The 22,953-nt window shown below is 38.2% G+C and overlaps 1 protein-coding gene across 11 annotated transcripts in view; it reads right to left on the bottom strand.

The window, feature by feature from the left end:
- Positions 1-22,953, bottom strand: part of STRBP (spermatid perinuclear RNA binding protein) — a 137,140-nt gene that overhangs the window by 10,996 nt on the left and 103,191 nt on the right. For 9 of the 11 annotated variants that reach the window (XR_009541501.1, XR_009541499.1, XR_009541500.1 and 6 more), the window contains 8 exons: positions 22,648-22,745; positions 22,338-22,449; positions 11,856-11,948; positions 11,016-11,215; positions 6,715-6,873; positions 3,323-3,457; positions 2,979-3,119; positions 213-336 (listed from right to left, as the gene is read on the bottom strand). Coding sequence is in view for 8 of the 11 variants with exons in the window: in XM_060154391.1 (XP_060010374.1) it covers positions 213-336; positions 2,979-3,119; positions 3,323-3,457; positions 6,715-6,873; positions 11,016-11,215; positions 11,856-11,948; positions 22,338-22,449; positions 22,648-22,745 (1,062 nt within the window). In the remaining 3 variants the exon portion in view is untranslated. The remainder of the gene's footprint in view (positions 1-212; positions 337-2,978; positions 3,120-3,322; positions 3,458-6,714; positions 6,874-11,015; positions 11,216-11,855; positions 11,949-22,337; positions 22,450-22,647; positions 22,746-22,953) is intronic. The other 2 variants (XM_060154393.1, XM_060154395.1) reach the window with 2 other exon arrangements.

The raw sequence follows: 22,953 nt of genomic DNA, 5'->3' as shown, positions 1-22,953 counted from the left end.
CTCCCTCCAGAAAGCCTCTAGTCACTCAGCAGATTCCAGGAGAAAACCTGTAACATTCTGTAGATTCTCTTCTTTTGAAATTCGGTGCACACCCATCCTATACCCATATTATGTTTCCAGAAACCCTGTATAACCCTGGAAAATAAAGGAGAGGCTGTTCTTGGAACTCTGGCCCAGAAAAGGAGGCAGATGTCTCCCAGGGTGCACTGTACCTGGAGCTATGTAGCCAGGAGCGGCTGTGGCCCCAACAAAAGCTCCCCTTGTCAGAGTTCCTCTTCCTCTGCCCCGAACAGCTTGGACTGCTGCGGACACGGCTGTATTCACAACACCCTTTGCCTGTTAAAAATAACACATTTCATTACTGAGAGAAATAAGATCATCTCATCAACTTTGTAATGTATAACCTCTATGAGAAACTTGAGCCTGTACATGAGATTAGTCGTCTATGACCTTGAAGCTTCAGTTTATCATCTGTAAAATGGAAATGACATCTATCTTACGGAGTTGTTCTGGAGGAGAGCTGGCACACAGAAGTGTGCAAATAAATTCCTCCTTCCACTTGAGGGTTCCCCAGAAAGAGTTCGTTTTCTGCACACAAATTTCAGCAGTCAAGTTACATCCAAAGTCATTTTAGGCCTGACTAAAGCAATTACAGACACTTGATACCTAGGTTCAAAATTTACTGAATTCTCCCCCAGCAAACAAAAAAATAGCACAACAAACCACCTGGAGTTAGCTGTGAACCTGAATGGGGTTTAAAAAAAAAAAAAAAAAGGAACTAAGACAGGAAGACCAAAGGTGTGGATGCCAGTTCCTGATGTAAGTAACTGAGACCTCAGGAAGGTCATGCAATTCTGTGTGTATGTGTGTGTGTCTGTGTGTCTCTGTGTGTGTGTGTGTGTGAATCACCTCTGAAGTCTCTTCTTGCCCTAAAATGCTATGGGACTCTGGTAAAGTCACATAATCTCTATGGGAGTCTCCCCAATAATTGCAAAATGACAATTATGATACCCATTTTGTTTTCCTTACTTCAGAGTAGAAAGAGCAACTGAGAAAATAGATACAAAGCTCTGAAAAGTAGAACAGATAAGGACAAAGAGTAACGGTACACAGAGCTGCTAGAACATTCTTTTCCAAAACTGAAAATTTAAGAAATAAGAAAATATCTAGTTTTAAATTACATATTATATTTACTTTTTAATATAAAGATGCTATAAAAACTCAAGCTCATAAAACTGCTAATACTCCCTGCTATAACCAAGCTGCAGGGAAGGAGGTGCAGAGCCTCAAAGGCATTGTACGATCAAGTCAACAGCATCTCAGACAGCTTAAATAGTCAGTGCATATACACATTTATCTCTCACTGAAAAAATCCTAGGATAGCCTCTGTAACTGGGTAGAAGACAGTTTCAAGGTCGAATGTATCGTGCACAGAAAACAGCCATTTTTTCCTTTTGGCTGAAAAAAATCCAACCAAAATAGACTGCTTCTTGGCTGTCAAGCACATTGAACACGTGAGTTCTATAGCTTTTAGTATGGAAAATTTCTAAAAATGAGTGAACTTCATGCGGGCATTTTTTTTTAAAACACAGCTTAGTCAAATGCAGTCAGAAAGTAGTAGTCTGGCAGCAGCAGAGTGACTCCACACAAAGCAAGCTCATGTCTCCTAGAACCAAACCTAACTACCTAGTAAGTATCTGCACATAGCACAGGCTTTTTTAAACACTAAAATTAACTGACCCATATACAAGATGTAACGCATGAGAAAAACACACCAAAACAAACAAGGTAACAATTATCCTTCCACTAATTTAGAACATATTCTAGGAAGATTTTAGAAAAAGAAAATCCACTTATCCTCTCTCTACATGTGTACCACTGCAATTTAAACGCTTTATTTGTATTTCATCTCAGTAAAAGTTCGTTTTCTTTGTTTATATTTTGAATTCTAGAATATAAGCAGTGTTTATTATAGTAAACACAAGAAGTTTAAATTAACACAAAACAAATTTCTAAGGTGGATATAATATACAATAGGAGCATGCCAATGGTCTTTGGAAGATGAAGAACCAGGTTTCAAAGGGAACCCTTACCATCAATTAGCTATGTTACTACAAGCGGTATCTTAATGTGCTCAAGCCTCATTTCCTCATCTATAAAATGAGAGCTATTCTAACCTCTTATAATGGACTTTGCATATGCATATTTAACACAGAATCTTAAATAATCTAAGCTTCCTTCTATTAGTCTAAACATTTTTACTTGACTTGTTCCTATCACATAATATATTCAGACATTATTATACCAGTATTCTCCACGAGGGAGAGAATGTGTCTTATAGTTAACGTATCTCCTTTTCCCTCACAATCGTGCACATGGTATATGTCTAGAAAATATTTTTGAATACGTAAATGAATGGATAGAAGAATCTGTTATTCAAAAGCGTGCAATTAGGAGGCCATCTTTTCTTACTGCAACCCTTGTTACAATCCTGGGCCTTTAGCAGCTCTGACATTTCCAATGTCGGTAATGAACAGAAGCAACAAAGGGTCAAGTTCTACTGTGACGCCCTCAAAGGAAAACCCAAAATAAATAATGCAAAAGGACAAAACTGGAAAGGAAATGGAAGAGCACCTGCAGACTCTGATGAGAGTAAGCCCCAAATACTCTTGGCAGCTTCCCTAAACTAAACAAATGCTAGTATCTCATTAAAGTCCCAACCCTCCAACACTCTACCTCTTCAAGAATGACCTAAATCCCCCAAATAATGCTAATAGTCTCTATTTAATAATTTGCCTAAAAGACCACAGAACAGAGAACCACTAATCATATTTCTATTATTCATGATCAAACCCAAAGCAAGGGTTGCCAAATCCAAGAAAAAGAAGTAACTTTAGAAAAACCTGAAGTGCCACAAAGACAGGAAAGGAAATTTAATTCTGGTAATATCTTTCAAAGGTTTAATGCTTAACTCATACCTGAGGGATAATCTTCTTTTTCTTATTATTTGCTGCATTGGGTCCAGAAAACAGCTTCTCCAGGGCAGCTAAAGCTGCACTTGCCTTTGCCACTTTCTTATTTGGACCTGCACCTCTGAATTTCTGTCCATCTACTTCTACCTAAAATCAAGAACAACACTCTGCAATTATCCCATGCAATTCCTCTACGTAGTTTTAATTTAAATGTGTCACAACACAGAAAACACCAAAAGTCAAACAGCACCATGAGATTTGACTCAGTCTAAAGCTTTTTTATATATAAGCTGAGGATATCCTATGTCTTTGAGGGGAAAAATAAGGTTGGCTTGTATCTAGGTACACACCTCCATTACAAAGCGTTTGTCATGGCTTCCACCAGTCTCCGAGATGAGTTCATACTTAAGACCTCTTCTTTTTTCATTGAGCTCCATTACAGGATTTTTGCCACTTGCTGTGAGGATAGGGCCCTGAGTTCTTACCTAAAAGGAGGTTCAATCAAGTAAGATTTTAGAGTATTAGATTTCTTATTAATACAATTATACTACGTCTCCGTTGACAAAGAGGCTCAAGAATTGTACTTTAAAGCATTCAGGGGCTAGGATGCATGATCACTTCTGTATACAAATGGTAAAATATCTTTAAAGGTATAGAAATTCTACAAGCAGTAAACATCACAGTAAGTCATCTGGCCAGCCTGCCATGGAAGCAGGCTGTCTCAACAGATCAGTATTCAAGAGCAGTGTAGCCTTGCCATCACATGGCACTCCAGGGTCTGATCTGGGGTGTTCAAGATCTAAGAACAATACTCTAAATGACTGACAATGTAGGTAGAACAGTTGAGACTCACATGGCACCTGAGCATTCATTGTTTTTCATCTTTAGGATTAGGAAGAAATAACTCTCAATTTGGGAGACGGAAACAAAATGTGCCTACACACCTCTCAGTCTCTCTAAAGAGATTTAACGGCACCTAGAGTAAAAACAGTAGGCTACAGACCATGAATTCTGAAATTTAAAAATAATAAAAGCAGTCATTCTCGGCCCTCAAGGAGCTAGAGTACAGAAGGAGGGATTGATCGAATCACTGTAAAACAATGTACATTATAGAGCCCATGTATATTATGGAAACATAGTACAAGGAATCATTTTCTAGGGCAAACAGGATAGTTTTCCTGGAAGTGACATGCAAACCTGACCTTAAAAGGTAGGTACCAGACCATGAGAAGGAGGAAACGAAGGAGAAGGGCATTCTGGACAGAAGAAACAGCCATGCAAAGGCCCAAGAAAAAGAAAGACCATTTGTTTGGGAAATGGCAAGAAGTTCCATTTGGCTGTATTAAGCGAGTGAGGAGAGGAAAGCACAACCAGATTAGAAACACTCTTGATGGAGCCAAATCATAAAGGACTTCAAATGTCATGCAAATGAGCTTCGACTTTATCATGGACAATAGGGAGCCACTGAAAGACTTAAATCTGGGTAAATTCACGATTAGACTAGAAAACTGCTCTAGGAGTGGTGGAAAGAACGACATAAGGATAAGACTAGAGGTGAGGAAGAGAAGTAATTCACGTAAGAGTGTGAAGGCTCAAACAGAGAGGCTAGCACCAAAAATAAAACCAACCACAAAACACCACAAAATTTTAGAAAGACCCAACGACTGAGCACTTTTTGAGGTTAGAGAGCATGTCTGTAATTCTATCCCAGTAATTGCTCAAGAAATGCTGAACAAAAATGAATTATTACATATAATAGGATTTTCATGTATGTAAACCTAATGGACAGCAAGATTCTCTTAACATACTCTACACTGATTTAATAAGTGGTTGATGCTATAAAAGTGAAACACTGGACAATTTTTAAAGACAATTTTAATAAACATTCCTGGGTCTTTTGCAATAAACCACTTCTTGAAGAGTTTTTAATAATCTACATCTTTTTAATTTCAAGGCAAATTTCTGGAGTCCATCTTTAAAAGGTAATGAGTAACTTCTGAAACTATGGTAATCACTCCCTGCTTTCCAAATCTGAAATCACTTTATAAAAATGAGTCAAGATAAAAATATTTGCGGTTCTAATCAATTATTACTATTTTAATGAAGAATAAGAGCTTTCTCCCCTCCCCATTACTAGATTATACAGAAGCAAAGCAGAGATGGATTCACAACCAGAACCTCCACATACTCTCGTAACTGCTATTAGTTTAGCCCACGCTGCTCTCTTAATTCCCTTTGAACTTAACAGTCTGTACCTCATAATTAATGCGCTCTTTCTCTCTTACTATTTACAACACTGCCAGCAAACCATCTTGGCCTGCCTGTGACAACCACTTATGAATGACTGGTCCTCTCTAAAGCCAGGGCCATGTCTTCTATCCTCCACAGCATCACATGAGGAGTCAGGCATGGCTTCCACAGGCCTCAGCCCCATCAGTCCCCACCATACAGGCCTACCTGGTACTTCTCAAACATTTACTTTCACAACTCCAGATATTATACCTTCTATTCCTTGGCCCAGAATGCCTTCTTTCCACCTCTTCCCCACATAGCAAAATCCTACTCATCATCTCAAACCAAGCTCACAGTTTATTCCCTTTGATTTTACATGTGTGTACATTTCATAATCACATCCTCCTTTGAGATTATACATTATTAAATTCATTTTGCAATCACGGTGCTTATCACATTACATTGTAATTATGAGCGTATCTTTTGCTCTTCTATCCTGAGAACATCTTAAGGCTCTGGACACAATTTCTGCAGCATCTAGCAGTAAGCAGGTACTAAAAGGGGAAAAAATTATAGTCCACTAAGTCCTTGATAGATACTCATTCTTACAAATGACATTTTTTTAAATTTAATGTAAGCTCCTGCGGTTATTTAAAGCCAATTTTTCTTATGTAGAATGTAATAAGCAAGGGCCCCATGAATTCCCAAATAAGCCGTGTATACTCAGTACTTGGATTTTTGTCTCGTTCTATTATCTCTGACAATACGTCATAGGTCAGGACTTGCTCAAGAGTCTGAGGAACATGCTAAATCAGACGCCCTCTTTAGGGCTGGACCAACTCAATGATGACCCCACTGACTCCCATAGCTTAGCACAAATTTCGAATAATTCTAAATTTCTCCATTAGATTTTTTTTTAAGTTTGCAAACATACATGCATACACATATTCATTCATTCATTCATTCGTTTATAGCACAGCAGCTTGTGGGATCTTAGTTCCCCAACCAGGGATGGAACCGGGGCCCCCTGCAGTGGAAGCATGGGGTCCTAACCACTGGACTGCCAGGGAAGTCCCTAGATCTTTTTGTTTTTCACTCTTCAGTTATTGTTGACATTCCTGATACATTATGATTGGATACATTATGACATTCCTGATACATTATGATTGAAATGCTGGAAGCAACTCCCATGGCCAGCAAAGGAGAAATGCTAGTTAAATTAGGATACATCCATGTGTTGTATAGTATACAGTTATGTTTACAGCGATTTTTAAAGTTAAGTGAAAAAACAAGATGTAAAACTATATGAAAATATGACTGCCTTCATAAAAAATACACATAGAAAAAAGGCTGGATATAAATAAAGCAAAATATTAATAATGACTGCCTCTGGAATACATACACTTGTATATGCTTTTGATTGTCTCATTTATACTTCTCCATACCTCTCAAATTTTTGACAATGAACATACATTACTTTTTTTCCAAGGAAAAAAATATATAAGTATACCTCTAAGGTACTGGAGGTTTCAGTTGTAGAATTTCCAGTATTATTGCTTGAGTTTGAAGACACTGTTTCATTTTTGCCTTCATTATCTGACTTTTCATCGGAACTCATACATTCAATATCTGCATCAAAGCCCGTTGGGTATCCCATTGCCTGCAGTACCTGTACAAATTACATTAAGATTCAGTTTTATTCAAATACCAGACACCACAGAGAACAGATGAAATATTGAGAACAACAGTTTCAAACCCACAACATTTGAAACGGTGAAACACCTTGCAGAAAGAGAAAGATGGTGCTAAATCTATAAATCCTCGGTTAAAAAAGTTTTACCTACCAGAGTGTCACCGTGGAAAATGGGGGAAACCTCCTCAGAGTATTTAGGTTTAAATAACGGAAAACAGAAATGCAAACCGGAGGCTACCCTGGGTTCATTTAATTTGGAGATGAGGGGTAGAGAAACAGAATAGCCAAGTTCAACCAGTGAGGCGAGGGGGAAAGTAAAATCGCACACTATGAAAAGTACACGAGGCTAGAAAGGAAAACACCTGATGTTCTAACTCTTTATTTCTCCTCTGGTCCTCAGTTTTCCAATTTGCAAAACAGGAAGACTGATTAATTGACCTCTAAGTTCTATGACTCAATCCAATAGGGGAAATTAGCACAGAAGGGAAATCAAGGAGTTTTCTTTACCTTGGAGCCAATATGCCTGTTAATTACAAAATTACATCTGAAGCTTTCTACTATCCATCCCTTTGGCTCTCCAATTAAAACCATAATCGAGACTTGAAAGAAAAGATTCAGCCTCTAGGTTTATTCTCTACCACTAAGTGAACCAGGAACAAGTTTAGGTTTGTATCTCCATCCCTGCCTCTCAAGGCCCGGTTACATTATGGCTTCCCCCAGTGTTCACTCTTCTTATATTTCTACTCATGCCTGGCATTTCTCATCTTTTTTAAAATACAGTTTTCAGAACTGTGTGTGTGTGTGTGTGTGTGTGTGTGTGTGTGTGTGTGTGTGTGTGTGTGTGTGTGTGTGTGTGTGTGTGTGTGTGTGTGTGTGTGTGTGTTACACCTTTTAATATCTCCTTCCAGGTTAAACTGCTTTTTAGATGTTTGCAGAAGAATATGTGCACTAGCATTTTTATAAGCCTCTATCAAACTGGTTGACATTGCATTGTCAGTTACTGACTTAAAGGTCTGTACCAGAACTAGGTGCCTAAAAATCCCTATATTTGTTTTAGCTTTTGACTAATGTTTAAAGTTGCTGGAGTGTAAAAGCAACAGCATATTTCTTTATAATCCCAACTATACCCAATAGGTGTCTCAAAAAACTGTTATTGGCTGCCACACAAATGAGTAGCCAAACAGTCTAGCCTTTATAAACAATGGCATTCTGTACAAAGGATTCTGCCAATATAAATAAAATATTACTCTAAACAAAAAATGGGCAGAAGTAGACTTCTGTACCTAGAGAACTTGAAATTAATTCACCCAATTCATATGGAGAACCTGACATTCTGTTGAACGTTTCAAATCGTAAATAAATTCCTTATATTCATTGGGAGTAAGGCCAAGAATACTTCTGTAACATCGTAAGTTCTAAGAGTACTCAGGTAGGACTTCGCACTAAATACACTAACATCGTTTGCCTATACCCTTGTCAATATTTATAAAGAAAACACCTTCTCCACTGCCTGAGTCCTGCAAATATGCTCTCCCTAAGAAATCGCGTCTCAGAAGGAACAGTTATCGGTCTGGAGTTAACACCAGGCTAACACAGGCTGCAAGTCAAAAGCCAAGAGTCCCAAGGAAATTTGATTTGTTTACTCCAAAAAAAACTAAAGACACAGTTTCCCAATTTAATACAGACTGTTAAAAGTCTAATGTGAATTATTTAACACCACTTCTCTCTGCCCTTTCCACACATATCAGATTCATTTATTGTTTTTGTAGCAACATATTTCAATACATTTACAAATATTTTATATAACTGATGGATAATTTCAAAGGATATTAGAAGTGTACTTGCAATACAGCACAACTAACAAAAAATTTTCAAATTATTTTTCTATGAACATATTCTAAGATTATTAACTAACATATGCTACAGAAGTAAAAAGAAAAAAGTATGGAGTTTTTGGACCTATAGAACCAGTTTGTTTGGAATCAATATTAAGGCCATGATTCTTCCTGCAGCATGAAGAGGGGCCTATAAAATATGTCCCACCTCCTTTCATGCAAGATGCATCCTCCTATTAAGGACCATAACCCTCTATTTACTTTACCATGTTGCACCATGCAATGTTTCTGCCCACCTTCACCATTTGACTGTTGGTAAAAAAGGATATTTTACTCTTTTCCATTAAGTGTGAATCCTGTTTTATCTCTGATTATAATTAACACACTTGTTTCTGCAAGGTTAGCAAAATGATGACAATTGATGAAGTTCTATAATGGGCACATGGATGTGTACTGCATTATTTTACTTCGTGTTTGAAAATTCTCATAATAAAAAGTTTAAAAAACATATATTAAGGCCAAAAAAACTGGTATACCAAAGAAAAGTGAGCTTCAAATGTCTGGCAAACAAATCAAGCCTAATAAACACATCAACTGAGCTGAAAAATCACAAAATGATTCTTGGAAACAAGGTGACTGGAAAATCCAGGGTAACCATGCCTGTTTTCTCCTGGAGAGGGGTTGAGACTGAGAAAGTTGATACCCTCAAAGACAAGGGGCCAAGAGTGAAAACATGCAGCACACCCTACCCCATGGCTCTCCACTCAGGAGAAAGTCATACTCGTGGCTTCCACACAGTAGAGAGCCGATGGCTCCGGAACCTCTGCAGAGGGGCTTTACCCCTTGTCCCCTTCAGCCGATCTTTTCCCCACAATGATTAAGATTCTTTTCATGGAATATGGCTGATTATGTCCTTAAAGGTGTCCTTTGTGAGGGACAGTCAGGAAAAAGGACTAGAGGAGGAAAGGGAAGACTGGCCACTAATCTTCATCATTTTAGGGTACGTGCTGCTGGGCAGCCACACTCCTCCTTCTGTTATGTCATAGACAGTGAATTGATATTGATATTTCAAAAGCTTTCTGGGTCAGATGCTAGAGAACTTAGATCCAAATTTGTGACTCATTCTCAGTATACTTTACAGCTAAGTTATTAAACTGTATTTTTAGCCTTATTCCTAAATTCACTTTTTCCCTCATTCTTAGTTTTCTTTCTCTGCCTCATTTTAAACTCATACTATTTCAACAGACTTAAAAAGTACCCCTTTTGTAAACAACATAACATATTGTTCTATAATTTTACAGCTTAGTTATTATTTTTCTGCATTGTGCTTATTACTACCTGACAAATAATTGACCCATTTGTATATCCCGCTGTCTTTCTCCCCATTCTATCCTCACTAGAATGCAAGCTCCAGGAGGGCAAGGACTTTATTTTGATCACTGCTGTATCCTTAGCATCTAGGATAATGTTTGCATCTACATTAATAATACTTGCAAACTGGAATGACTATGAAAACAGACCAATTACATCTTATGTCATACTGTAACATAACAGAACTTTTCTTTAGTGAAAAGTAATCTTCCATCTACTTGATCTTTGACATTTTCGCATTTGTCTGCAAGAGGTCAAATGTAGTCATGGAGAGATTCCAATATTTAAGAATTTTCTATAAACCTATATGCATAATTGACTGGTTCAATCGTGGACCTTATTCTCTATGGAAATATTCTGAAATACAGAAAAGGCACCACATGCAAAAAAAAACACATTAAATTTATTTATGACAGAAAAAATCTGCAAACAGCAAAATAGCCAATGATAGGGGAATGTTTAAACAAACAATAGTACATCTATATCATGTTAATCATACAGCCATTTAAAATTATTTATGAAGATTTTAATAACATAGAAAGACACTGATGACATGTGAAATGAAAAAAAAAAAATCAGAGCATAAAACTACATATACACTGTGAGCTCAACCTAAAAAAAAGAAACAGAAAAGGACTGCAAGTATATACTATACACAAATATTAATGAACTGCCTCAGAGATAAGCAACCAACAGTTTTTATTCTTTTACTTTTTTGTGTTTTGCAAATTTTATATGATCAACACATTTTATAACCAAAAAAAGAAGAGTTTTGTGATCCAGAGGTGACAAAAGACTGTATGTCACTGTCATTAAAATCTTGAAAAATTCTGTTAATTTACTATAGATAAACAAGCACCTTATTTACAACATAAAATAACAAAGCACTGTTGAGTAAAAGAAATACCGTACCTTCACTGCTACGTGAAGTTTTGCTGTTTTCTTGGATGGTCCTGAGGCTTCATATGTTGTACCATCCACATCTACAGACATTGTGAAGACTGGGGCATGGACAGGGCCAGACTGAGATAAGAGCTTATATTGAAGCCCAGGCCTGATCTGATTTAGCCTCATTAGTGCATTCATAAGGTCTATTGCTTTGCTATCCAGAACTGTACGAGAAAGAGGAATAAGATCAGAAGTTAAACCATTTTGCTTTAATCTATGTTTCTGTAGGTTCCTAGTGACCACTATAAATTCAGATTTTAAAAAAGAATTTCAGGGCTTCCCTGGTGGCGCAGTGGTTGGGAATCCGCCTGCCAATGCGGGGGACACGGGTTCAAGCCCTGTCTGGGAGGATCCCACATGCCGCGGAGCAACGAAGCCCGTGTGCCACAACTACTGAAGCCCGCGTGCCTACAGCCCACAAGCCGCAGCTGGAGAAAGCCCGTGCGCAGCAACGGGGACACAATGCAGCCAAAAATAAATAAATAAAATAAATAATAAATTAAAAAAAAAAAAAGAATTTCAAAACGCACATATAAATTAACTTCACTTCGTAAGTAATTCTAAAACTACTGCTTAAATAATTATGGTAACATCATTGTAAAAGTAATATGCATTACCATAGCTATACATTAGTTTTAGTTTGTCAGTATATTTTAAGCAAATGATGCTTGGAAACAAAAGTTATTCAATCAGTTTCTTAAAACTCCAATTCAAATCAATCAAATCAATCACTTTTTAATTTTTATTTTCCTGAGACATAAATCCTTTCTAGTTAACATCTATAAGAATAAAGATTTTACACACTTTTCCTTAAGTTTCGTTTCATCTTCTTATTGGGATCTTTATCATCCCCTAATCCATCTTCAAATGGCCTCTTCAGAGCTGAAGACCCAGCACCTAAACAATTATAAGAGATTCATTATCAGTCAAAACAATGATTCTACTTACTCTACCAAATGTACCTAATATGTTCAGGAAGGAAAAATCTTAGGAATCACAAGGACCATAAGACCCTTTCACTGATAAATTAAATATTTATAATCTTGTAACAGCAAAAAGTTTTAAGTGAATCTTTATGAAACAATATTATCCCTTTTTATAAATATTTATTTTCCCATTTATTCACATATACACATACAAATATCTATGCATAATATTCACATCTGTATATGCATAAATAGAAAAAAGTCTGGAAAGAGATGTATCAAAATGTTAAAGGTGGTTATCTGTGGCAGTAAGATTTATTTTCACTTATGTCTCTTCAAATATTTCTATAAGTTCACATTTATTATACTATTAATTTTTAAAGTCCACATGTTAAATATTCTGCTTATGGAAATCTGATTATTTCTCATACTATGACATATTCTTCTGCCTGTTCAAATTTCTATTCAAGATTTTATTTACAGTTCATCTTCCCCATGAAGTTTTCTTCAGTTTCCCTCTCATCTCAACTTTTTAGAAGAGTTTCTATGGTATCAGAAATATAAAGTGTCATACGTAGTCTTGTGTCATTGCCTATTTCATATACAGAGACCTTGTGTTTCCTTAGTGTTCCATGAAGGTCAAAGATATTTTCTCCTTGTCTGTATCTTATAAACTATCTAACGTAAGACTCAGAAACAACATAATGGGTATGGAACAAAAACTAACTGAGCTAATATTACTCAATTTCTTACATAAAGCAGCTAGTTAATAATGCCGTCAAGACATAAGGCAGGAGCTTTGCTGTCCAAGATAAAAACAATCAGAGAAAAGCTCATCAACCTGTCCAAGTACTACTTTAAAGAACTCTGTGTTTTCAACGTAAAAGTTGGTTGTTGGGTTTTTCCTAAAGGAAAGTTATGCTCAAAAGATTCATGCCATAAGATTTCCAGATACTTCTTAGTGAAACCTTGTAGTAACACTGAGATTAACTACATATTCTCTGATCATCAAGATTTATTGTCCCTTGGGGTAAACACTGACTTCAGCATTTGCTTGAGTCAATACTTACCACTCAGGTCAATCAATCTTGATGTGCTCTCTTCAACAGATGGCAATATCTGCTTATATGTGCTTAGTATTGTATTTCATTTGCATTACATAAAACTGTGAGTTTGCCAGTCTCCCAGAATGCAGTCTTTAAGAGATAAAGTTAAAAAGGAACAACATCTATTCAATCACTCTCCCACTCATTAAGTTACATTAAAAGCTGCTCCCTGATTGCCTGGAATTCACCAGCTGGCTTAGACGTATGGATCTATTCTCTAAATCCTCCAGCTACGTGAACAGTGCTGCATGGATTAAGCTTCATTCTACCATCCCTGCCCTTGGACAAGGGCTGTAAAATCTGGAGCTAATCATAATAGTAATGGGGGGGAGCAGCGGGGTGGGGGGGGATGGGCTTGTGTTACAAAAAGCAAGTTGTTTTCAACATCTACAGTATCTAGAAATAAGAAGTGACCATTTCAGAGGCAACAATTTTTAAAAACAATAGGTGAAGGCTTACCATATGCCTGGCACTGTTCTTAATACCTTATATGAATTAATTTATTTAAGCCTCACAAGCACCCTATGAAGCCTGTACTTTCATCATCCTCATTACAATTTTATTCATGTATTCATCCAGCAACAAATATTAATAGTTTTTCTATGTTCAGGACAATTTTAGGTGCTGGACATCTAACAGAGAACAAAACAACGTCCCTGTTCTTAAAGAGTTTGCATCTGGTGGTGGAGACTAAGCCCAACATGTCATATGGTCCCGAGCACAATGGAGAAAAATAAGAGGCTTACGGAGGAGGATGTGTTGCTATTTTTTTTACATGTGATGCCCGTCAGAAAGGTATCACTTATAGATAAGGTAGCTTTCTGATGAAGATCTAACGAAAGTAAAAGAGTAAGCTATTCAGCTATGTGGGGAAAGAGCCCCAGGAAGAGAGAACATCAAGTACAAAGGTCTTAAGGCAGGAACACGCTAAGAAATAGCATACAGGCCTGAGTGGTTCGAGTGGCATGACGAGGACGGGACAGGAGCAGAAGATGAGCAGCAGCAGGAGCTCTCAACCTTAGCTGCCACTAAGTCACCAGAGGAGCTTCTGCAAAATACACAAGTTCCACTTCTAGTACGAGAAAGTAAGTCAACTGAAATAGATGAGAGCAACCAGAAAAGATGGACCAAATGTCTGTTCCTGGGCAACAAAGAATTATAGAGTCAAGATCCGAGAGACAAAGGAAACCCTGCTCTGGGGGCCACACTTCCCCTGGGGGTATCTTGCACATCCAGAAGAAGCCACTAAGAACTGAACAGAGCACCTCAGGCACCCCAGGTCTCAGGGGTCAAAAACTGGACTTTATGGACCTCCAAAAGGGGAAGGCTTGGTGAATTCCCCACGCTGTGGGTTGGGCCTCTGCAATGCCACATGCTAGAAGTAAATGAAGTAGAAACAGTCTGGATCTCAGAAGGACTGAAGCCCACCTTCAAATCACCTTAATCCCTGATTGCATTAATATGATCCAGATTGCCAATTCCACTAGTCATCTCCCAGAAACAAATATAAATCCTCCCTGGAGCACTATATCATTACTCTAAGCTTTAATTCCCTCCAAAATTTTTAAATTTAAGTCTCCATCACTCAAAACAAAAACAAAACACAGGTACATGAGAAGACAAGATACTGTGATCAAAAATCACAAGAAGCAGCAGAAAACAGAAACAGATCCCAAAGAGACCCAGACGATGAAGCATTCTTTCAGAAACAAACTTTATTAAAAAGAATGATTAGGATGCTCAAAATGAAAATAAAAAATCAAGAAGAATTTGTGGCAGAAAATCTGAAACTATAGAAGAGCCAAAATTGTAGAAATTAAAAACTGACAGACCTGCAAGGGGAAACAGACGATCCACAATAGAGGGGAATTGGCATACCTCTCTCAGTAATTAAGAGAACAAGTTAAAAAAAATATGTATGTATGTATGTATGTATGTATGTATGTATGTATGTATGTGTGTGTGTATGTGTGTGTGTGTGTGTGTATACAGGTATATAAGATTTGAACAACACAATGAACAAATGCAACCTGACATGTAAAGAATATTCTGGCTCTACCAACTACAGAATATACATACTTTTCAAAGTATGAATCATTTATAAAAACTGACCATAAATGAAGTTTCAAGAACTACCAAAGGAAAAAAATCACACAAAGCATGTTCTCAGATCACAGTAGAATAAATAAGCTCAAATATAAGGAGATAACAGACTTCCCTGGTGGCACAGTGGTTAAGAATCTGCCTGCCAATGCAGGGGACACGGGTTCGAGCCCTGGTCCGGGAAGATTCCCACATGCCATGGAGCAACGAAGCCTGTGAGCCACAACTACTGAGGCTGCGCTCTAGAGTCCACAAGCCACAACTACTGAGCCTGAGTGCCACAACTACTGAAGCCTGTGCACCTAGAGCCCTTGCTCCACAACGAGAAGCCATCGCCATAATTAGTCCGTGCACCGCGACAAAGAGTAGCCCCTGCTCACCACAACTAGAAAGCCCGCGTGCAGCAACAAAGACCCAACGCAGCCAAAGATTAAAAAATTATTTAAAAAATTAAAAAAATAGGGATAACTAAAAAATCCTCATTTGTCTGGAAATTAAGCAATGACATCGAAATGGCTTACATGTCAAAGAACTGATAACAGGAAAATTAAAAAATAGTTTTAACTAACTGATAATGAAAATGCTAATGTAAAAAGAGTACAAAGCACATAAATCTGGGCATAAAGGAGAACTTAGTCTTAATAGTATATATGATAACGTAAGAGGCTTAAAAAAACGCCAACAATGTATTCATCTATTTCAAAACATTTAAAGAAGAACAGCAAATTAAACCTAAAGAAGGTAGTGAGGAAAAGCAAAGGATAAGAGCAGAAATCAATGACATAAAATACAAGCATATACCAGGAGATGATCAACAAAGTCACAAGTTTATTTCTTTTTAAAGACTAAAAAAACTGATAAACCTCTAGTGAGAGCGATCAGAAAAAAAGGAGGTACAAAACGTATAAGACAGGACATCAATACTGCAGACAATAAAAAGATAAAAGGATCTTATAAACTACTTTATTTTTAAATTTAGATTAAATGGACAAATTCTTAGAAAAACACAATTTACCAAAACTCTCATAAGAAGATGATAGTTTGATGCCTATTAAGGAAATCAGATCCATAATTTAAAACCTTTCCTTAAAGAAAACCTCATGCCCAAATGGCTTCACTGATAAATTCTTCCAAACATTTAAGGAAGAAATAACATCAATCTTACACACACTCTTCCAAGGAACAGAAAAAGAAGGACGGACACTTCCCAACTCATAAGACCCACATAACCTCAGAACCAAAACTTGATGAAACATTACAACAAAGGAAAACTGCTGGCCAATCTAACACACAAAAATCTACGTTTTTGTGAATTGCTCACAAAAACCTACACAAGATTGTTCACAGCACCTTTATTTGTAATAGCCCAAAACTGGAGACAAACAGAATGTCCTACAATAGGTGCATGGTTAAACCAAACTCTGACTCATTCATGCCACGGAATCCTACTTAACAGCAAAAAGAAACAAAACTATTGACACATGCCAAACAACTTGGATGGGCCACAAGGGCATTATGCTGAGTTGGGGGACGAGAATCTCAAAAGATCAGATAATGATAACTTCATTGACATAAAATCCTTGAAATAACAAAATTATAGAGATGGAGAAAAGTTAGTGGTTTCCAAGGCTTGGGGATGACTGTGGGAAGAGGAATGGTGTTACTATTAAGGGGCAGCATAAACGAGATCTTTGAGGTGATGAAATAGTTCTGTGTCTTGATTGCTATGGTGGTTACACAAACCTACAATGTGATAAAATGGCATAAAACCTATACACACATTGTATAAATGTCAATTTCTTGGTTTCCATGTTCTCCTATAAGTTGCATAAGATGTAACCATTGGAAGAAACCAGGTGAAGGGTCCACAGGACCTCTCTGTACTATCTTTGCAACTTCCTATGAATCTGTAATTATAGATAAAATGTTAAGGGGAACAAAAAGAGACTGCTGCTTTGTTGAGAACAGACAAGAGGGGCAAGGAAGACCAGATAGGGAAGATGCTGCAATAACAAGGGTAAGAGATGACAGCAGTTTAGGCCAGGATGGTAGCAGTGAAGAAATTAAACAGACTTTGACACACTTTGAAAGTAAAACAGCTAGGATTTCCTGATGGTTTGGATATGGGTGAAAGAAAGAGAAGATTCAAGGGTGAAGGTTTTTGGCCTGAGCACAGAGATGCATAGAGTTTCCAAAGACTGGGATGGTGATAACTATGGAAAGAACAGATGAGAAGCAGAGTAAGGACAGGACATCTTAAGTTTGAGATGTCTGTTAGACATCCGTGTGGAGACAGTGAGGAGACACTTGCATAGCTGGGGCTGAGGTCAAGGGCTGGGAGTCTAGAGTGAAGACATACATTTGGGAATCTTCACTGAACAGAAGGTGCTTCAAGATGAGAGACTAGATAAGATCTCCTAAAGAGTCTAAATGGGTGTAAATAAAGAGAAATGGTCTGAGGCCTGTACCCTGGGATACTAATATTCAGAAATCAGGAAGATGAGGAAAAACAAAGACAGCTGAGGAAAGGGCAGTGGGATAGCAGACCCAAGATAAAGTAATGACCTAGAAGTCAAAAAAAAGTAGTATTTCACGCCAGAAAAAGTGTCTGACGGACTTCCCTGGTGGCAGATTGGTTAAGAATCTGCCTGCCAATGCAGGGGACATGGGTTCGTGCCCCGGTCCGGGAAGATCCCACATGCCGCGGGGCGGCTGGGCCCGTGAGCCATGGCCTCTGAGCCTGCGCGTCCGGAGCCTGTGCTCCGCAACGGGAGAGGCCACAGCAGTGAGAGGCCCACGTACCGCAAAAAAAAAAAAGAAATAAAAAGTGTCTGACAGTACCAAATGTTGTTGAGGATACAGAACAACAGGAACTTTCATACACTGCTGGTGGCAACATAAATTGCTATATATACCACTTCCTAGGTCATATACTGGTCCACAGTAACTCCTGGATCTATACTCCAGGAGGCATGAATAAGAAGGCTCCCAGAAACAATGTGGGTGGCTGCCAAAAAATAAGAAGAATCCTAATGTCCTTCAAAAGCACAATGGATAAGTTGTAGTATATTCATAATGGATACTATATAGGTATAAAAATGCACTATAGCTATATGCAATAACATGAATATATCCCAAACAATGCTGGACAGACAGACGTCAGTCACAAAAGATTAAACTCAATATGATTCCATTTCTAAAAAGTTCTAGGCAATATCCAATTAATTGTTTAAAAAGCACAGAAAGGTGGAAAAGCTTTAAAGAAAATTAAGGAAACAATTATCAAAAAATCAGGAATCGTAGTTCATGGGGCACGGAGGTGATGTACAGGATAAATAAATGGCTTCTGAGAAGGTGACAATGTTCTGTTTCTTAACTAGGATGGTGATTATATGGAATTGTTAAATAATTACTTGTTTTTAAATTTATTTATTTATTTCTGGCTGTGTTGGGTCTTTGCTGCTGTGCGTGGGCTTTCTCTAGCTGTGGTGAGCAGGGGCTGCTCTTCGCTGAGGTGCGCGGGCTTCTCATTGCGGTGGCTTCTCTTGTTGTGGAGCACAGGCTCTAGGCATGCAGGCTTCAGTAGTTGCGGCTTGCGGGCTGTAAAGCACAGGCTCAGCAGTTGTGGCGCATGGGCTTAGTTGTTCCGTGGCATGTGGGATCTTCCCGGACCAGGGCTCGAACCAATGTTCCCTGCATTGGCAGGTGGATTCTTAACCACTGTGCCACCAGGGAAGCCCAAAATAATTACTTTTTAAATGATAAATATTTTATACTTTTATATATACGTGCCATATCTCATAACTAAATATACCAGAAATAAGTGTTCATCTGTGTCCAGTGTTGCTGAAAAGCTGCCTAAGATGAGTACTGAAAGCTAACCACTGAACGCAATAACGTGAAGGTCACAGGACAGACTTAGGTAGAGTGACAAGGAAGAAAGGCTGATTAGAATAAGTTGTGTTTTTTTTTTAACTTATTAATTTATTTTTGGCTGTGTTGGGTCTTCATTGCCGTGCGCAGGCTTTCTCTAGTTGTGGTGAGTGGGGGCCACTCTCCGTTGCGGTGCGCGGGCTTCTCATTGTGGTGGCTTCTCTTGTTGCGGAGCACAGGATCTAGGAGCAAGGGCTTCAGTAGTTGCAGCATGTGGGCTCAACAGTTGTGGTTCGTGGGCTCTAGAGCACAGGCTCAGTAGTTGTGGCGCACAGGCGTAGTTGCTCCACGGCATGTGGGATCTTCCCGGACCAGGGCTCAAACCCGTGTCCCCTGCACTGGCAGGCGGATTCTTAACCACTGCGCCACCAGGGAAGCCCCTAGAATAAGTTTTAAAGAAAGTGTGGAAAAGGAGAAAGAAACAATAGGCCACTCTTTCTGAAGGTACTGCTATAAAGGGGAGCAGAGAAATGGGAGGAAGCTGCAGAATCAAGGGGGAGTTAAGCTTTGTCTTTCAAATGGGAGGCATTATAGCAGGTTTTTATGCTGATGAGAATGATCCAGTAGAAAAGCAGAAAAGGAGGAAATGACGCTGGTGAGGAAAGAAAGAACTGCTAGAATAATGTCCATTTGTAGACAAAAGGGAATGTGATATGGTGGACAAGCAGAGAGGCTGGTCTTTATTCGGTCAAGGGAGGGAAAGCAAAGTGCATGAGTACTTAGAGCAAATAAGGTCATCAGACGAGAGGGAGGCCTGGGTAGGGAAGTGTGAAATGACAGAAGATTTGCAACAGCTGTCTAGGAAAACTGGGGAACTCTAGACTTTACAGGATGATTTCCAGCCAACACAAACAGTCTACTTAAGGTTAATGTCTGAAACTTAAAGGGAAAACAGTTAAGATGACTATGTATTTTTTTCTCCAACGATGTCCAACAACCTGGTGTAGGCACACAGTTGGATTTCAACCAGAGCTGTCAGGAAGACAGGATCAACAAAGTGAAGGTATATGCTAGGGCGTGATTATTAATGACAGACCACGTGAATATAAGCAGAGAAGGGACAGAAGTGAGTACATGAGGAAGGAGAGGGACTAAGAAAAGTTAACAGAATCAATGGTGAGGTTCGAGAATTGGGGCAGGAGGACTGCTCCTGACAGTATGATGATGAGAGGCGGTTTACAAAGTGGGATTCTTGAGAATGAATTAGGGACAGGGCACAGGTACAGTTATTGAAGACAAGGTCTAGGATATGTCCACAGAATGGGCACCTGAGGTAAGGTAGAAAACAAGGTATTTGTGGGAGAAGAAGTCAAGGAATTAAGAAGTCAAAATTCTGAAAAAAAAAAAATCATCTAAATGCATATTGAAATCACCAAGAATTCTAAGAATAAAGTTTAAAAGCAAATGTCAGGAGGCTAGGTGGTAAAAACATGAAAGTATGAGGAAGACTGCAGCAAGTGTCTGGAGGCAATGACCTTGGCTCCCTCATCTTATAGCTAAGGCACAGAATGTGTAGGTGACCTGCCCAAGTCATGTAGCTAGTAACTGACAGGGCTCAAATGGAAACACCAACTGTCTGGTTCTATTTTAAGCTATAAATTGACAGACCAGCAGTTCCCAAACTCTTGAGAAAGACTGTTGATGTTAAAAACAAAACAAAACAAACAAAAAAAAACCCATAAAAAACTAAGTCACGTTAACAATAGATATACTTTTACTATCTAGAGAAAGAAAAAATACAAAACCCAAAGAACTGCTATGAATTCAGTGACTGAAATAAAAATTTTCATTATTAACCATAAGAATCTACACATATATTTGAGACATATTTATTCAATCATTTATTATATATTTATTCAGTCATTCAATCCAGAGACATGGTTATGTGAATCTCTTTCAAAAATTCTTTGCTGCTGTGTGAGCACCCTCTGGAAGAGAACAGCTTTCATTCCACAACATTTCTTGAGCATTGGTTTTGTAATAGTTATGTGGTGAGGTCTGGAGGATTCCTTACCCTTGAGGAGTTTACAGTGTAAGGCAGTGATTCTCAAACTTTTCAGTCTCAGGACCACTTTACCCTCTTAAAAAATTATTGAGCACCCAAAAAACTTTGTTTTGTGGGTAATATCTATCAATATTTAGCATATTAGAAGTTAAAACAAAAAAATTTTAATGCAATATACAAAAAATTTCATTAGCCATCAGAGTGACGATGCCATCACAGGTCATATACAGCTTCTAGACAACTGTACACTCATGAAAGACAGAGTGGAAAGGGTGAAGAAACAAAGCCTTAGTATTACTATGAAATAATTTTGATCTGGTGGACTCCCTGAAAAGTCTTTAGACCCACTGGAATTCCAGTGTTTAAATAAATAGATTGGGCCATTCCACTATTTTTGTCATATCAAAATTGTTAGAATAATAATATCATTTGTGGTAGGTGGGTTGTCCCAGGTGAAAATATGGTGTTAAACATCCCACCTTCTAGTATAAATAGAGATGAAGGAAGGAAGGGAGGGAGGGAGGGAGGGAGGGAGGAATGTTTTTTGTGGCATAATGAGAAGAGTAAGTGGATTTGCATTTGAGTATCTACTGTTTCCAGGCACTGAATTGAGCATTTTAATCTGACAACAGCCAATAAGGTTGGAATAATATCAGTACATAAAGTGATGAACTAATCGCTCAAGAGCTAAAGCTAGTAAGCAGGGGCGCTATGACTGGAACCAGGTCACACTGACACTAACGCCTGTGCTCTTTCTGCTGAAACTCTAATCTGAGTTCACACAGACTAGTACAAATGGAAGACAGTCCTGAATTTTCCAATACACTTTTCTCCTCCTCTATGTTTTTGTTTTCTCTTTCTTGGTTACATTAACACTTCCAAGTATGACAAGATCATCAAACTGATGAGTGACCGTGACAACGTCTCCTCCTCGTTTGTGACTTTTCTCTTCGCCTCAGACCAGCGGTTCTCAAAGTGTTGTCCCTAAGTCTATGCAGTAATGGAATCTGATCAACATAGCCAAATGAGTTCGTCACTAATAAGAATAAATGACAGCAAGCTGATGTCACTAATGGGATGGAAGAAAACCAATAAACGTTCTTATATGACTTGGGTTAAAAATTAAGTTCTCTCAGCTCTAACAAGAGACGCATCCCATGGCCATCTCCATCACTGCACACATCCAACCCCAATAAAAAACTTGCACACTCACCTTCTTTATCAGTAACTGACCAGGAATATTTCTGAAAAGGCTTACTAGATGGAAGGGGGTCCATTTCCAGCACTTTATAAATCTGGCCAAAGGCTGATAGTCTGAGTGCATGCTAAAGAACAAAAGATTGTATTTATTCAAATTTCAAATGTTTCATTCATAAAGCCCTTAGAACATCTAGCTAAAAACACATTCATCAAATACTATTATTATGATGACAAAAGTCCCTAACAGCAGGCAAGAATAAAGTGTTTAAATAAATTACATGATATCCCTCTAATAGACCACAGTGATATGGCCCATCTCATACCTGTGCACTGTGGGTAATATCTTCTTTTTGTTGGATGGTCATATAGCTCAGAGCATCTGTTGGGTCCCTCTCGCAAGGATCATGAAGACCAGGACCCCCTTTAGCAAAGGCAAAAGAAAAACTCAAGTATCATTCAGAACTGAGTTTAGAATTCAATAAACTAACACAAAATAGAAAGAAAAGAATGGAGAGAAAAAGAAAAAAAAACTAAGGAACGAGGTTAAAAATCTCCTCAATTTAAATGGAGTAAAAAGGACACTCATTTTCAGTATGTTAGCATATAAATGTCCTTATTTTACTAGAAGT

This window comes from Lagenorhynchus albirostris, chromosome 7, assembly GCF_949774975.1.
Source record: "Lagenorhynchus albirostris chromosome 7, mLagAlb1.1, whole genome shotgun sequence".
Taxonomy (NCBI): Eukaryota; Metazoa; Chordata; class Mammalia; order Artiodactyla; family Delphinidae; genus Lagenorhynchus; species Lagenorhynchus albirostris.
This window is presented reverse-complemented; position numbering and strand designations above follow the sequence as displayed.